This window comes from Sphaeramia orbicularis, chromosome 3 (genome assembly GCF_902148855.1).
Source record: "Sphaeramia orbicularis chromosome 3, fSphaOr1.1, whole genome shotgun sequence".
NCBI classification, from domain to species: Eukaryota; Metazoa; Chordata; class Actinopteri; order Kurtiformes; family Apogonidae; genus Sphaeramia; species Sphaeramia orbicularis.
The window spans coordinates 39,232,330-39,250,457 of NC_043959.1; the positions used below are offsets into that span (position 1 = coordinate 39,232,330).

General features: G+C 38.2%; 1 protein-coding gene across 1 annotated transcript in view; it reads left to right on the forward strand.

Moving 5' to 3' along the window:
- The window catches only part of igdcc4 (immunoglobulin superfamily, DCC subclass, member 4), a 59,548-nt gene extending 43,841 nt beyond the window's left edge, over positions 1–15,707 (forward strand). Inside the window, exons 12-20 of the mRNA XM_030130952.1 lie at positions 825–926; positions 2,729–2,915; positions 4,303–4,430; positions 5,407–5,577; positions 5,771–5,905; positions 8,181–8,283; positions 8,460–8,691; positions 8,815–8,943; positions 10,225–15,707. Of these exons, the coding sequence (XP_029986812.1) occupies positions 825–926; positions 2,729–2,915; positions 4,303–4,430; positions 5,407–5,577; positions 5,771–5,905; positions 8,181–8,283; positions 8,460–8,691; positions 8,815–8,943; positions 10,225–10,731 (1,694 nt within the window). The 3' untranslated portion in view covers positions 10,732–15,707. The remainder of the gene's footprint in view (positions 1–824; positions 927–2,728; positions 2,916–4,302; positions 4,431–5,406; positions 5,578–5,770; positions 5,906–8,180; positions 8,284–8,459; positions 8,692–8,814; positions 8,944–10,224) is intronic.
- The last annotated feature ends 2,421 nt before the right edge of the window (positions 15,708–18,128 follow it).

Here is an 18,128-nt window from a genome sequence, read left to right on the forward strand (position 1 = left end):
TCATATATAAAAGCCATTCTGCTTAATTTCTTCTTCTTTGTACATTCCCTCTCAAACTTCTTTCAAACTATGGGCCCTTTGCTTTGAAAAGTTGGCTGTTTTTCACACTCTACCTAAACTGCCAGGGTGTTTTATTTAATTCATAGCAAGGGAAACACTGTTGCACTTCTGTCCTTGGCAAATTGTGCTGTTTACAACCTGCCTCATAAAAAATCAGTCTCATACTGTTTGAAAAATAAATCAAATCAGACTCTTACTATAAAATATTTGATATTTAGAAAGGTTAAAATAAACCAATTAATATTTTATCTTTTCAATGTGAAATAAGTCCTTCAGGTAAAAACACTTGAACAGCAGTTGTTGCACTGTTGGCATTTGTGGTTTTGAGTGTACCTGTATAGTATCTAGAGAAGGGGTGTAAGTTTGTAAATGTACACATTTTCATAATTAAACTTTTTTTGCACTAAAACAAAGAGAAAATTTGGCATTCTCATTATTTATAGGCTCCTATGCTATTATTTTACTGGTCTGACCCACTTAAGATCTAACTGGGCTGAATGTGGCCCCTGGACTTTCATACCCCTGATCTAGAGAGATCACAAATGGACCCGCTGCATTTAGATTATAATGGTAATATTAAAAAGATTAATCTTTATTAAAGGCAGCTTAGTTTTGATTCTAAAATAGGTATTTAATGGAAAGAGAAATCCTTATTTTATGTCACTTAACTACTGACTGTATGTTTTTGTCCTATACCCTCTTCTCTTTACTCTCTTTACTCTTCTGCTTTTCTTCATGCTTCTTCCTGTGTATTCTTGTTTCAGTCCCTGATCGGCAGTACGAGGTGAAGATTTGGGCTTTCACTAAGCAGATAGATGGAGCAGCAGCTGTGTGGAAGGGAAGGACAGAGAAGGCTCATGACAGAAGTAAGTTGTGTTTTTCATGGATTTGTTCACATTTGATGTTGGGAATCAAACTGCAGTGCCTTGTAACAATGTAAATTTATGTTATGGCACCATGGAAATGACAATAACAATTTCACAGTGTTCGTCTTATAATGTTAACTTTTCACATGAAGCAATAGATAGTTGGATACACTGAACAAAAATATACATGCAACACTTTTGTTTTTGCTCCCATTTTTCATGAGCTGAACTCAAAGATCTAAGACTTTTCCTGTACACAGAAGGCCTATTTCTCTCAAATATTGTTCACAAATCTGTCTAAATTTGTGTTAGCGAGCACTTAATAATATAATAACACTGGTCTACAGTTTTTTAGAAATGATTTGCTTCAGAGATTAAATGTGCTAAATGTTGCGTATTTTAATAAGATTAATTGGAAAATAAATGACAAAAGTGTCGGTTTGCTGATGTTTTCAAGGTATATGATTAAGTGTTATTACACATATATATTGGTTTATGTACATTTATATAATAGTTTTATAAATCTTCCACTAAATAGAACCTGTAAAGTGAATGTATTCTAATGTGCAGACAGTGTTTTGAAGTAGATCTTGTAGCTCTGAGACAAATATTCCTTTTGAGTCAAACCCATTCTCTCGTTAATTCTTGAATTTCACATTTTGACCCAAGGCTGTATCTTGGAAAGTTCAGCCAACCAGCATTTTTTATTTGATTTTTCTTTATCAGTGACTCTCATGTGGTAAAATTTCATTACTTTTATTCTGGAAGCATTTTCCTTGTAGACCAGTGTAATTAATACTCTATCCACCTCACAGGTGTGGCAAATCAAAATGCTGACACTAACACACATTTAGACAAATTTGTGAACAATATTTGAGAGAAATAGGCCTTTTGTGTACAGGAAAAGTCTTAGATCTTTGAGTTCAGCTCATGAAAAATGGGAGCAAAAACAAAAGTGTTACATTTATATTTTTGTTCATTGTAGAAAGATAGATAGATAGATAGATAGATAGATAGATAGATAGATAGATAGATAGATAGATAGATAGATAGATAGATAGATAGATAGATAGATAGATAGATAGATAGATAGATAGATAGATAGATAGATAGATAGATAGATAGATAGATAGATAGATAGACATAATGCGTGTGTGGTAAAGGGGTCATATTTTGCTAAACCCATTTTTATTAGTCTTTGGTTCATTTATTTGTGTATTTGGACCCTAATAGTTTAAAAAGTTTGAATTTGAACCCTCCAGGTGCTGCAAAGCTGTCTTTTTATTCATTTTGGCAAAAATAGAGTAGATTTCTACAACCCATATCAGTTCCTTTTTAATTTGTTACGTTTTATAACTAGTTACGTAATTTGACGTCATACGACATTTGCACATATAAGGTCAAGACTTCAACGAACATTTCTCAGAGTACGCCATAATTGTTTGTCAGCAGCAGCGGTTCTAGTCCATACTGAAAATATGTCCAAACTTCGAGCCAGTTACCTAAAATGTTTAGTTGCTGGTTGTATTAATTAACACAAATGGCTGAGCGAGACAGCGCAGCACAGCCAACAACCTGGAGGGGGTGGGGCGTGAAGTGGCTCATTTGCATTTAAAGGGCCAGTGCTCAAAACAACCTTTCTGGTGTCATTACTCAGAAATAGGGTTGAAGATGGACCTGTGGAGTTGAATTAATGAAGAATTCTGACCCAAGCATAGCATTTACAGTTTATGTAGACCACAGGGAAATGTTTTAAAATGCATAATTCCATTTTAAAAAAGTAAAATATCACTCTTTTAAAGCATCCTGGCCACCCATGCGTCCTCCACCGCTGCCCCCAACCAGTATTCAAGCCACAGCAAACAGCTCCACCTCTATCTGGCTGCGCTGGGAAAAACCCCGCTTCAGCAATGTGCGGATAATCAACTACACAGTACGCTGCAGTCCTGCAGGAACCACCAATGCCTCTCTGGTCTCCTACCACACCAGGTCAGAACCCACCTTAAACACTTACCTCCAGTTTCCTCTGTTACGTTGCAGGTTTGAGCATTTGGCTCTTGAGTGAAGCTAGAAAACCATTCAGTATTTTTCTGCAATAATTGCTATAATTTACTTTTATGCGTTGGAGTGGTCGGCCCATGTTTTCCAGAACTAGCAGAACTAGAAACCCATTGGATATTTTTCTGAGAAACTACTTGAGAAACTACACTGAGCAAAAATATAAATGCACCATGTGACATTTTAACTTTTTAACTGTAACTGTAACTTCTTAATAGCAATAGGTGTTGCACAATATATTAAATCACACACAGTTTATTCTGTTGATCAGTGTGGTACAGATTACTGTCCGTTAGAACATAATAGTGGCGTCTGGGATTCAGGGACATTCATGTGGACACGGTGGGGGCCGGGTGAAAGACATCACAGCTCCATATCTCATGTGTCTACCATTGGTTAGACATGCTACACCTGTGTTGTAAGTGGAATCACTAGACCACTGAGGAAGTGCTCCCTTGCAGAGATGGACGCAAAGTTTGTTTGTAAGTCAAGAGAATTAACCATGTTATATAATTACTAGACATCATGAGCTCATTTTGGGCCATGCATCTTGAGTTACACAAATACTGTACATGGTGCGTTTATATTTTTGCTCTGTATACTTGACTTCTCTGCAATTAGTGGACAAACACAGCTAAACTACGCTACCATCACTAACTTGGGGATATATCATTCTCTGATGTTTGTTGTTTATAATTATTATTTTTTGTTCATAGCCACCATGCAGTATTATTGATTGGTAGTGCTGACAATGTACTCCTACAATTAATGTCATTGGTGCTGTTTCTTTTCCTCGTGTAGGAATGTGGTATCTGTTCAAAATATTCCAAAAAAACTTTCTTTCCAAGCCAACTAATTATCTAAATAAGTTTAAGGATATTTGATATCAACATTTTTCTTGTTGCAGTTTCAACATTTAATGTAAAAAATCCACATAAATTTTGCACGACTTTGGAATTTTATCAACGATAACGCATCACACAGGAATTTCACCCATAATAATTGTCCCCTGCACAAAACATTGGGTTCAAGATTATAATAATTCAGTTTTTTTCATTTATAGTTTTGGTTTTTAATTGAATTTGTTTTACATCTTGGCTCAGTGCATCCAAACTTTTCCCAGGTATTTCTGTGAAACCCTATTAGTTCTGGTATCAAAACTACTTTATTTTGACCATATGAAAATTTGGAATCATGGTATGATAGAAAATGACACCCTTTGTTTCATTTCAGCTACAAGAAACTATTGTTTTTCTGTTCATGTCCTGCTAAATATAAACGCACACACTCAGTAGTCTGTGCTGTTTGCGTGCTACAGCTCTTCTCAGGAGATTTTGCTCGGGGAACTGAAGCCTTTCACTCGCTATGAGCTGGCAGTGCAATCTAATGGAGTGGATGTGGTGGGACCCTTCAGTGGCACCGTGGAGGAGGCGACTCTGTCTGACAGTGAGTCTCTACTGCACTCCTACTCTTTCATTGGCCATTATTATATCCTGTTCTGTTTGTTTTTACAGTTTTCTGGAGCTTTCACTTGCTTTTTCTAAACTCCAGACACAGTGGGTCACCTTTAGTTTGAGTTGGTTCCATTATTCACTGGAGTGTGACTTTAATGTCTATTTCTGTTTACATGATGTGAGAATGAAAACACTCGTTACCCATTCAACCTCAGTCCTCTCGAAGGCCTTCACTGTTGAAAGGACTGTGTATGTGTGGGTTCTAAATATTCAGTACCAGATCGTTTACCATGTCTAAAAAATGCAACGCTTTTAGAATATGTCACATGTTATTATTGTTTCCACTGTGCTGAAGCATGTTCCTTCATTTATTTAAACAAATACGCTTGAATAATTAATTGAATCTTTCTCTTGAGGTGCACATTTATGCTGTTATAACTTGATTAGCTGCTGTTGATGTCAGCTTTTGATATTTCTTTTGAGGCACTTTCAGGATCCTGCAGATAGTGTAATATATGCGTGGGCATGTTTGTCTTTGAGCGTGCCTGTCCTTTCAAGTAAATGTGTGCATAGTGTGTGAGCTGGCGGCTGCCCAGTGGACATGGTAATTTGTGCTGGGTCTCTAATGCTATAACTCACTATATTACACCAGCGTGTAGTAGTGCTTTGGTAGTAGCCAACGGCTTTTGTCTGTCAGCCAAGCGGTGGCGGGCCACTTTTAATGACATTATTACCACCAGTCACCCCGTCATGCTCTCTACTACTACCAATCATCACCTGAGCCCCAGCCCATTCCCCCACTGCCATGCCGGTGCCCTCTCTTCTGGACCCATGTGGCAGGGACACGGGGACACAGATGGTTGTCACACAACATGTCAAATCCCCCACCAAGACAATATACATTCCCCAGCTGTGAGACCTGATTTCTGGGCTCTAATTACTAACTCAGTCCTTTTTATCTCCTCCAGGGCCCTTTACCCCTCCAGAGGAGTTGCAGCTGAGTGCACTCGACTCCTCCTCTGTGCTGGTGAGCTGGCGCCCTCCACTGGAACCTAATGGTATTATTATCAGCTACAAGATCTTATACAGCAGCAACATCAGCCAGCCTGACCACTTATGGAACAACCTCTCTCAGGATGGTGAGTGTTGATTTGCATAAAATTCCTCAACAGTTAATTATGAAAATTACAGCATTTTTCTTTAAATTTAAAGCAAGTGAAGCTTTAATATTAGTGTTTGAAATTATGTTTTTCAATGGGTTCATTCAGGCGTAATGGACAACGTGTGATAGTTGGTGGATAATATTTCTCTGTCTGTCTGTTTTCATCTCAGGGAGCATTACCAGTGTGGAAGTCCAGGGTTTATCCAGTGGAACACATTACTTTTTTAAGTTGGGGGCATCCACTGAGGTGGGGTCTGGGCCTTATTCACTTGTAAAGGATGTGCACATTCCTACTCAGAAATCTGGTATGTTTTTTTTTTTTTTTTGTACATTTTTTTTTTATTTCTCATTTTTATCAGTATAATACAATCCAATCTCCTCAGGTTGAGGAGCAAGAAAAGAAAGAAAAGAACAGAAAACTAACAAATGAAAAGAACAGTGTGTTTGTGTCAGAATGTGTTTAGGTCCATTAATAGTCACATTTTTCCCTGAATGTCAACCATTTTCCCTAGTTTTTTATAAAGAGACTTTCTTTCAACTTCAGTTTCTATGTAAGCTGTTCCATGACAAGTATGAAATGCGGTATGTTTAATTTAGCAAGTATCAAAAATAGAAGTAAAACATAGGGTAGCAACACCTGCAGGTGAAATCATGATTTGGATGTAGTAGTAGCAGTGGAGTGGACAGTGTATAATAATGAAGTCATATCATAATAAAATGAAGAATTGAGGAATAATTTTAATAGTTAGTGTTAAAAAAAAAAGGTTTGATCTACAAGGCAGAGGAGAAAGATAATGGGAATACTATTTAAAGATCATTTGATAACAATAAGCTTAAGCTACATGGGATGGTATTGTGATGTTTTCAATGTGTTAAGAAGAGGTTTGACAACATGAAAAGCAGACGCAGTGGGAGTTTTTACTCACTGTCAAAAGGAAGGGAAAGATTTTCTCAGTGACAGTGGATGCAATGACTAAAAAATGAGACAATGATTAGTTAAATCGCATTGTAGGAGGGAGTTGATTTTCTTTGGCTGGAAGCTGCGATGGGAAAAGTCAGAAATAGAATAGAATAGAATTACTTTACTGCTGTTATACATATGTGCAACGGAATTATAATAAAAGTAAGTAAATAGTAATAGCAAATAAAAATAAGTAAAGGAAGATGAATTTAGATATATCTACAGGTTTAGTAATGAAATCAAAGCTCCATCCATCCATCCATCCATCCATCCATCTTCCTCCGCTTACATGGGAGAAAAATCAGAGCTGCAAATTAAATAATAATTTCTCATCTTTACTTTCATGAGAAACTGCAGTAACACACTAACGTATATATTTTCTTTGTTATCACTCTGTTTTAACTGCACAGGAATATTTCTGTATTTCACTTTAACAAGTAGACAGACACACATATATTCACATGTCTGCATAAACACACACATTTGTTCCATGTGCCATGCAAGGACCTTCACTGATATAATTCTTTCCTTCGCTCCTCACCTTAACCACTACAAGTGAAATCTAACTCAAAGTTTAACCAAAAAAGCCAAGGTTAGGTCCAGGTTCTTGCTCTGACTGTTAAAAAATTTAACCTATTTCTCACTTCAGTTTCCATATTAGAGGACACACACTCTCCCACTCTCTTCCACTGAAGAGGGTAATTTGTCCCTGCCAACAGAGAAAGTGTAGCTCTGCGGGACACTGTTATTTCACGTCTCCTATTGGGCTGCATTTTGAGAATAATATGTTGTGGAGATATCAAAGGGGCAGCCTCATCAGCAGCCACCAGGGGAGGTCTTTGAATTACTGTGCTTTGTACCTCCCAAAATAGCTGCGTGAAGCACTTTCTTTACCTTCATGTCACTTTGTGTTTTAGCTTGAAATTCTCATTACATGCTTTATAATTCCATTAGGCAGCACTTTAACAGAACCAGTAGTCATCTAATGCCCATTTTATATTCATACACAGGAAGCTTCATACAGACCCATTATCTGACCCTTGAACTGTTATTGGACATTTTTAACTTTTCCCATTTTAAGTACACTACTTAATACAATTACAGAGTAACAGGTTTATTTTGTTGACATAGGGTGTAATTGTGTTGCCAGTAGGCAGTGTGAATGGAACTGAGGTGGCAGGTGGGTGGGTGAGAGCTCCTGCCATCTGTTTCCTCTCTTTCCTTGTCCAGTCTGCCAAAGATAGCCAGAATAAATGAATATTAATTAAGGTTTGTGCTTAGTTAAATGTTAATGTTAAATAACTGGAACTTTTTTCAGCATTGAAACCAAAAGATCATAACATAATGTTTCATAAATGGAACCAAACAGTACTTCAAATACACACTTAATGGTACTTTTATGGGTATTTTGCCTAGTTACATATGAAACTGGCAGTAGATCAGATATTAACATCAATATGATGTATATTCCTTGGATCTGCAGTATTTGATCTTACTCAGATACCCCCACTTATGCACTGCTCCAAGCACAAAGACATGTGATTACTGTATTAGCCTATTTCATTAGTAGTAAGCCCGGTGCAGACTGTTTATTCTAATTCTCCATTTTTTTCTTGCAGAGTTGGACATCCCTACAGTGACAGGCATCATAGTAGGTGTGTGTCTGGGGTTAATATGCATCCTCCTCTGCATGTGTTTCAGCTTTCGCAACAGCAAAGCCAGGTACGGTAATTCCAATATGTCACTAATCATACAGTACATAAGGAACCAGCGATCTAGCCTTTGTATATTTTATTCTTATGTGTTTTGATTGTAAAATAACACCAGTTTTTGCAATCTAGACAGCTGCTAAAAAATCCTTTGTGGTACTCTCCTCCTACTATCTCTGCTCCAAACAGAGATGTGTCAGGGGGCTTGGACTCCACAGCTGTGACCCCTCATTTCAGAAGAGGAGGTTGCCCCATTCCCTCTAATGTGCCAGAGTGCAGCTATACCCACGAACTGGAGACGCTGATGCCCTCAGGCAGCCAGGAGTCTGGTCAGCCGCTAGCGGAGGTCCCAGAGGAGCAGAGCCTGATGGCAAGTGCTAATCCAGGGGAAGGGGAGGATGCCCCTGCACCTGAAACCAAGGTCAAAACCTGCACAGTGGAGGGGGGGTTCTTCACTTCTACTCATTCCTATGATTTTCTGCTGTTTTTTCATGCATTAACACATGGAAGATAGTTCTAATATTCATGTTGTTTGGTTTTTCAGGCTGCCTGGAATGGCTCTGTGAGTCATAACTGGGCCAACAGAATCACAAGATACAGAGATACCATCACAGAAGACCCTCCAACACTCATTAACGGAGCTCTCAACATGCTAATTAATGATAATGGCACGGTAAATGAATAAAATAAATACAGTAACTGATCTGCACAGCTAACAGAAGTGTTTGATTAGCAGGTCAATTTGGGATCAGTTTGGCAAACGGTATGCATTTTCTACTGATAACTGTGAAATGAGACCATGCATGTTTTACCATCCTAGTTTTGTTCTTAGATGATAAATGTACAGCCATACACCAAGATGAGTGCTGGCATTTTTGTACCAGTAATGGCATAAAGCAAAGCAGGAATATGAAAGATTAGTAGAGAGAATAACATGGTTACTTGAAAAAAACACTTATTTCTTTTCCCAAGTTAGTTTTCCTAAGTTATCAGTTTATTTTGTTTTGGGGTTTTTTTTAATTATTTTTGTGGCAGCTTTTAAGTTTTTTCTATATTTAACCTTTCTTAACTGATTTGTCAACATTAAGTATAATATCTGTGTTTTATTTATTTATTTGTTTATTTTACAATTTTCAGTAGAAATCAGATATTTACCTTTATTTAATTCACTGATCATGTAGATGTTCATAAAAGCTGAGAGTAAATTTAAAGGTTGTTAAATCAAAAGAGAGAAAACTGAAGAAAAAGTGACTTTTTCTGCAAAACTTATCATTAACTGAACATCAAACAAACATCAACAACCACTGTTTATTTTATTTTATTGGTTTATTTAATGGGGACCATGCATATGTATAAACATTGTTATATAAAAAATACGCCCATGTAAATATGTCAGAATTAGTATAAATAACTACTTTTCATCTGCAGTCCCTAGGCAGGTGACAGAACAAGACATAAAACAGCCAACATGATACAACACTCGTTCACTATAAATTAAAATTAATTTATTTATTTATTTATTTATCAAACTCCATGGGTTTTACTGGTGAATCAGTGTTGCAGAAAATGACTGTGCCTCCATGTTCACTACAGAGCCTCTGAACGTCCAAATGGGTCATATCTGATGACCATGAAAGGCTGACAAACTGCTTTCTATCTAAATTATTCACATGTATTGATAGGATTAATGGTTCAATACTTATTGAACTATTTAGATCAGCAGACGATCTAAATTGACTTGACTGACAGACTTGTGACTGGTTCAGTCTTTGAGGGTTAATTTCAGACCTGAAAACACATCTTACCACTGGTGATTTTCTGCAAAAAAAATGCCAGTTATGGAGAAACTGACCCTCATTTTTTATGAGCTGTATATATGTATGAATTGAAAGTTATTAAAGCAGATGAACTAAAAGAAAAAACAGAAATAACAGTACTTTTTTTTTTGTTGCAGGACGTAGATCATCTGTGTGCATCCCTGTGCAGTAACCAAGTTGAGGCAGAAGTCATTGTTCACTCAGAGCTGTCAGATCCCGGGAGGCAAAAAGAGGAGGAGTGCAGCAAAAGGGAGAGGGATTCTAATACCACCAGGGGACCCTCATTATCCGAGGAGGCGTATTCCCCTTTGAGCCCACCCAGCCCACCAGGAGAGAAGGAACCTCTAGAAAAACTGTCAGTGGCCCAAAGCCCCTCGAGTCTTCCTTCACTAAAGCTGGTGGTTAATCAAAACGGGGAGCTGGAAGGCACAGAGCTGCAGCAGGACACAGGGCTCACCAATGGCTTCCACTCACCTAAGACTGTACGGTCTGTGCTGAGGTCAGAGCATCTGGAGAACGGGGACTCCAGGCACCACCCCTCAGCATCAGGGAAGGCCATCTCTGCCGGGCTGTCCCCTGCCCCCTTTGTCAGCTCCGGCCTTGTCCACTCTACCTCAGCAGCACACACGTACCTGTGCCCGTAGCCTCTGCGTGTAGGGCGTCGTCCCTTCCTCATACACAGACATCTGACTGCTTTTCTTTCTTTTACACACCCAGGAAGAATCCCTTTGGATTATGTCATACACCTCATTACTGGATTTCTGTCACCTCCTTGCAAAATTTTTATAGGTACTTTGAATCCATGGTTTCATACGTGTCTACACACAGTACATACAGTAGATTTCTAGTGGTACAGTACTGTATGTGGGTATGCATTTTCTAGCATTACAACCATAATTTCCTCTGGGTTTCTTTCCTGTCCAAAGGAAAGAGAAGAAAATGTAAGTTAATCAAGCAGATGGAAGAAGATTGAAGGAGGCTATTCCCACTGTGTCGCACATGGCTCTGTTCCACTCAGGAATGAAACGTTGCCTGAGTGAGTGTGTGAGCACTTGGACAGGCTATCATCATGAATGGGAGGATCAGAAACGCAGGTTCAGTGGGTCTCTGTAGGTTTTGGTATGTGGATGCTACTTTAGCGTGGCGTAGAGGAATGATTCTAAAAGAGCATCTGCACACTCTGAGAGTGAAAAACACCTGTGTCTCTCTCCAGCCTCCTGCCATCTCAGGGTCTAAACAGACACACACAGACACACTTAGCGTAAGCTAAATCATAGCTTGTTGATTCCACAGTATCTTACACAAACGTACATGTTCACACATAAACACAAATTTACACACACATTTCCAAACTGGAGTGTGAGGGTCTCAGGTGCCTAATTATTCTAGGTGCATTTATGTATATCTCTATGAATTATTATATTCAGTTCAAGTACAAAACACACATCAGAATGAGGGGGGGGTCAGATGTAAAAAAAAAAAAAAAAAAGTGATACACATTCAGTGTTCTTTTCCAAATGCCATATATCCAAGCGGATTTTGTGAACCAGGGCCACTCAGATGAAAAGTCAAAATGGGATTTTCTGTTGGTGGATGTCTTCTTTTAAAATGAAATGATTTACATGTTTGTGGCAGTTTTAGTTGAATCACAATAGAACGAGAGGAGATGTTACAACAACCCATCTGATCACTTTCCTGGTTTGGCTTCCAATTAGGGATGCACTGTTGTCTGTACTGCTGTTCAGCTAAATATATGTTTCTCAAGTACTGTGCCATGTTAACTGATTATTATGAATGGTTTGCTCAAAAGAAATTAGTCTTTCTTCACAATATTATAATCATGATTATCAGATACGAACCAAAAGAAGAAACGACTGTTCTGAATTTGTTTTTAACCGACCACAAACTGTTCGACTTGGTTCTAATATATTGGATCAGATCCATTTTGCAGAAAACCACTATCTGCAGCTGATGAGTCCCTCTGGGTCTGGCAGTGTAAAACTGGTGCATCCCTACTCCTTATCAACAGCACTACCTCATTTCTTTTCAGGATGGTTTCCAGTGTGGTTTTAGTAGTAATATGTAACTAGCACCTTTCTATGATCTTTTTCTTGACTTGTCTGATTTTACAGCCTTTGGTATTCGCAGAAATAACTATCCGACACTGACTGTATGTTCTTGTGTTCCGTCAAACAAGAAAGTATGTCGCTTTAGTGCATCGCAGCTTCCTCTCAGATCTTTGATTGATTGTGTTTTGCAGTATTATGTCTTGGTTAAATTTTGCAGAGAAAAATAACACACAGTGTCCTTGATGCATAACATCTTTGAACACATGCAGCTAGATTAATTCCATTGCAAACCCACAGCATCAACACCGGTAAAGGAAGTTCTACAGTAGCTTCTGAAATGCAACACTCGGGCCTTTTTTGGAGGTTCTCTTTTTGTGTGTGTCTGTGTTCAATGTTGTGAAGAATTCATTGTAAACACGTTTTATTAGTAACATTATTTTGACAGTTAACGAAAAAAGATTAACCTAAAGCTAAAAAAATACACACTAGAACTACTTGCAACTGCAGGTGACATAGGTGTTCAGCAGCATGTATGTACAGAGGAGTGACAAATTAAAGGAAAAAGATCTGACTCATGTAGTCCCCAAATGGTTAGAGGACTATGAATACTTATACTTATACTATGACCCTCACAATACCAGAACTCAACCCAGTCGACAGAGCAGTCCATTAGAGAACACCTTTAGGACAGACTCTCAGAGCAGAATCAACACAAAGGGACGCTGTTATGGCGACAAATGGTGGACAACACATTAGCAAGACACTTCATTGTGGGTTTTCCTTTAATTTGTCACCCATCAGAGTTAAGTTACATACTAGCTGGTTCCATGAGGTGCTTGCATTTAAATGTCTCTTTTCAAGGACACTAATCCAATACACAGACTCATCTTTCATTTGTGGTGGAAATAAAGGTAAAGGCTACTCTGTAAGAATGACATTTACAGTGAAATGTAGACAGTATTAAGTCGATAGCTACAGAGGCAGGGTTTCCTAGGCTGGGATTGGTTAATAATAACAATAACAATACTAATTATAATAATCGTGGCATTCATTTTGGTGATCGTCAGATTACATCAGATCATGTTTCATCCTCTCTCAGGTGGCTCTATTTCACATCCAACTCTTAAAAAGAAGTGGTCAAACTTTGGAGATCACTTACCTGCCTGTAAATGATTCTTCATGACATGTATAAAATATCTTCAACATGTTTCATAACAACATATTTGTGTATTTGCTCTGAAACCTTTATTGTCTGTGACTTTCTGAACAAAATGCATGGTCGGTACCTCAAAGAGACTTATTTTTTTAGCCTTGCCATGTATGTGCTTAACATCGCAACAACACTGGGACATTTCTTGCCCCAGTAGCAGTCGTGTAGGGACAGAAGTGAATGTGTTCTTGGTGAACCTGGGTCACACAAATAGATGGAAAAGTGTTGGGTATTAAACATCAAGAGAATTCATCAAATTGGAACAGAAGATATAATACACGAAAGCATTTGTGGTCAAATCAAATCAAATCAAGAAAACTGATTTATGTGACAATTTATATGCATTGGAATCAACCTGAGTTTTCTTCTGCCATACAAACTAGCTATTTTTCACTCTTTATGTACATATATATGTTCTAAAGCAAACCACCAAAACTATTTGTGTTGGTTTTTGGCCCAGGTTCTTTATTGATACTGTTCTGTAGTGATAACTATTTCTCATCATCCGGAAAAGCCTGTATATCCTGAGTCTAGAAAAAGACATTCTTAAAAGCATTCCATTTTGATATCTTAAAACATACCTCTCTCTGTCCAGGTCAGCCGTGATTAGCCATGTTACCTTAAAAAGAGAAGTGCTAAAACCCCTGACTGTGTTCCTGTTGCTGGAATAGGCTATTTCAGTTCATTAATTACGGCATTTGCAAATATACAAGATCACCCTTAGGTTCCAGTTTCTTTGTTCAGTCTAAAGATTTGAATCCTTTAGGGGTGAGGCTTTTTACAAAATATGCTTGCGAAGTTGTCTCTTACACCACATGGTCATAGGAAATAATTCACCAATACAAGTTGGCATTTTGTATGTATATTTATAAGAAAAACAAGAAAAAAAATCTAACGCTACTATTAAATATAGCGGCTGTTGCTACGACATGGAAAGAGCATTTTGTGCAAAGATTTCTGTCAGGTCACTTGTCACTCATTCACATTAATTATTTTTTGATTTTGCTTCTGCTCAGTACTGCTCTCAAGTTATATTTTCGTAAAAAGTACAATGTCTACAGCAAGGCAGAAGTGTGTTACGATGGACACAAAATACCTTTGGAAATGAGTTGATCAGAGCCCGTTCTTTTCAGGTTTTAGTCCATTAAACAAAGACACCACTGTGTCTGTGATGCAACAGTTAGATTATATGATAAAGTCTTAGATGAACATGAAGGCAGTAAATTGTAGAGTGTGCTTTTAACATACAATATTTAAGTTTAGAGGTTTCATTTTTCTTTATGTTGCCACACATATTTCAGCTGCATCATGACTTTATGCCTGGTTTTGCGTGTTGATTCAGTCGTGGAATATGATGATGTGTGGAGCCAACACAGAGGATCTGAAATGGGGATTAGCATAAACCTGCCTCCAGCATAAAGGATGTATGCTCTCCTTATAGGAGCTCTTTTAACTCTTTTAACCACTATCTATTAATAACATGTCACTTTTTTTTATATTATTTGTTTGTTGGCTAGAACAATCAGGTTTGTTGGAGGAAAAATGTTCATGCTCTTATTTGCTAGAGATGATAACTAATAACTAATTTGATAATTATTCTCATTTCATCCTCTTTTTGTAAGGGTTTTATTAAACAGTATACCTCATATTGGTAACTTGTTGATTTGATTCTGATCAGTGTCTTGATACTGCACATTTTGTGATGAATAGATCATTTACATAGGCATCCTGTTGTTTTGTGTGCCAAGTTTTTTTTGTCTTTTTCAGGAGGACAGGATGGACTGTTTAGTTTTACCTCAGTGTGAGTTATTACTCATTACAGTGGCCTGGATGGTATAGTCTAGTGGTGACGGGGTAGGAAAATAAGGGGAGGAGGAGGGGTCAGTGGAAATAACAGAAATTGACTTGTATGTTGTTATTGTGCAGCTACTGAGCCCATGTATTTCAGAAGTTCATAATACTGGTTCTCTGCTACATTGGCAGTCATACCTCACTAAATAAACATAGGGGAAATTAGGAAATAGTTATGCTGAATGACAACCTAAAAGTCTTTTTTTGGTTAAAAACCACTCAAATATAAACCCAGGTGACTGTGGTCTTAAGCAGGGAGAAGGGCTAAAGGGACATCCCCCCCATGCAGGTCATACCTCTCAGTGCAGACAGCCATTTAGAAATAATTGTCTATTCTCTACTCAGGTGCCCCATCTTTGCATAAAATTGTAGAGGATCATACCAGCATATTCAACTCAGATACATGTCATTTGTTGTCAATCAAAGTCTCATTTTGTCCTTTTGGAAAGTAATCAAGGAAACTTATGCACAGATGATATTTTGTTTTGTACAAATCACTTAGTGTTTTCTGTCTCTCTAGCTTTCTGTGTACATTCTGGTGCGTTGTAGTGAGCTGCTTTGTCCAGTGATGTCACATGGTTGTGTTTTTTTTTCTTTTCTTCCTTTTTTTGTACATCTGTATTTCTGTGTGTACCAGCTCAGTTGTGCTTTCTCAGAATGTGTAAGCACAGACTCAGACTTTATGGTCGTGCACCACCAGCGTCGCTCTGCAGCTTCTCAGACACCTTGTTGCATCACATCATTGTGTGCCGAACAAGACCTCATTAATGTCAAAGACACTACTGTAGGAGCAGTTGCAGGAGCACGTATTAGTTTAGCACTTCTCCTTGGGCCGTGGGCAACTTTGGGCCGGCATCTTTAAGTTTCTAGAAGTGCAATTTTCATAGTCTGTAAAACAACAGATGGATTACTCAGTGTTAGTCATGGCAACATTAGTCATGATTTGTGATAGAAACATTGCTCATTGACAGGATAGGTAGTACTTGTGGTTTGTAGAAATATTTCCACTGTGTTACCATATGTAAAAATGTCAAAACTCACAGCAACTCAAGATGTCTGTGGAACCTACTCTTCTGTAAATAAACATCAAAGAAAGAAGAAAGTGAGGCTGAGTTTCATTCTTCATTGATCTCCAATGTGAATCTCTTTTTTTTTTTTTTTTTTTTTTTTTTTATAATTTCCTCCCCAATGATTTATCAGCAAATCCAGCTCTCTATGTGAATGCTTTTCATAGCATTTACTCTCCCACAAAATGACATTCCAGATATGGGGCTTTCCATTTTGGGTAATTTCTTATCATATTCCAGTTGGGTTGACCTTTATGTTATATTGCAGTGTATGTTATAATGTGATGAGATGATTTGCATTCAGATATTAAAATTAATGGCACTGTGTTAAGTCTGAGAATGCAGATACTCAATATTTAATTAGACAAGCACAAATTCATTAGATATCTGTCTTCATTCCCTTATACAGTATGAAATACAAGTGTAAAATGATAACATCTCCTCTTATTTCCAGTCAGTGTTTATAGTCTTGAAAGGTGAAAGGTTTGAGTTGTTTAAAAACACTATTCTTCTTCTGAATCCCCTCTCTCTACTTAGGAGAATACAGCTCACACACACATATAAAATGACTTAAAAGACTTAAGATACAGTGAAATAAATCCTGCACTTCCTTATGGAACAGACAGCAGCCAGGTAGCATCCCCCTCAGGTCCTTAGTGCCCCTCCCTTTGCATTCATCCATCACCACTGGATGGAGGAAGCTGTTGTGCTCATATCCACCACCAGGGGGTAGTGTGGTCACATCTAACAATTCTCAGAAAGGATTCACAACATCCCAGAGCCACTCCCATCTGAGAAGCTGTTGAGTGTTGGACCTCGTGTCGCTCTGACCTCACACCTGCCATAACCGTAGAAGTGTGCTGAAATATAGATTAATGTATATACACACACTGGTGTCAGGTAAAGGAAGTGTCGAGAGTGACACACATTCCTTCATTGTGATTAATCATTTAGTCAGAAATTATAAATTGTGGGTATTGTATGCAGAGAAGATGAGGATGGGGGAGGGAGGGAGGGTGTGGATGTTCATGTGCACATGGGCAGAAAGACACAGCCAGACAGAATGAAAAAAGACAGTGAGAGCGAGGTGACGGTGAGAGAGATAAGACGAAGAGATGAGGGCAGAGAGTTAAGACAGGAGCACTGAGGCGACATCACATGACAGAATCCCCTGAAGAGTTAGATAAAAGCTCTCACTGAGCGACGGAGGGGTCGAATTCACTATCTTCAGCCACTCGTCACTCTTAATCAGAGAGCTTACAGATGCAAAAATGCATTCACATACACTACTGATATTCTTACCTATGTGATTTCAGTGTATACAGTGCATGTCCATCCTCTTATAGCAGAACAGAAACCATGCAGTTCACCATGCCTCATATTTCATCAGAGGGGCAGGCAGGTTGAGGACTGAGAATCAGGTGAGGGCTATACTAATGAGGAAGAGCACACTGCCTGTGGGGAAATAACCGTGTGAAGCTCTTGATTCAGCCCATTCATTCTGCCACTTCCTTCGTCTGCTTCTAGTACTACACCTTTACTAACATCTTTGCCCGGTTCACAGCTGAACTGTATTTGCTCTTTGGCAGTTCAAAGTGAATTCCAGAAGACCGCCTGGATTGACGAGTATTTGCACATCAGTTTTCATGCTTCATGCTCAACTACAGGATGTAGTATTCTCCCAGTTATCCACAATGCACAGAAGAAAGACCAGAATGTATGTTTTAAAATATTACTACAATCCTCATTTCTGCAATTTTCTGCCTGTGTATGATATAAAAGCATCATGTCTACTACGCGCTATATGCATAGGTGTGTTAAGCCTATGGTATGTTGTATGTGGA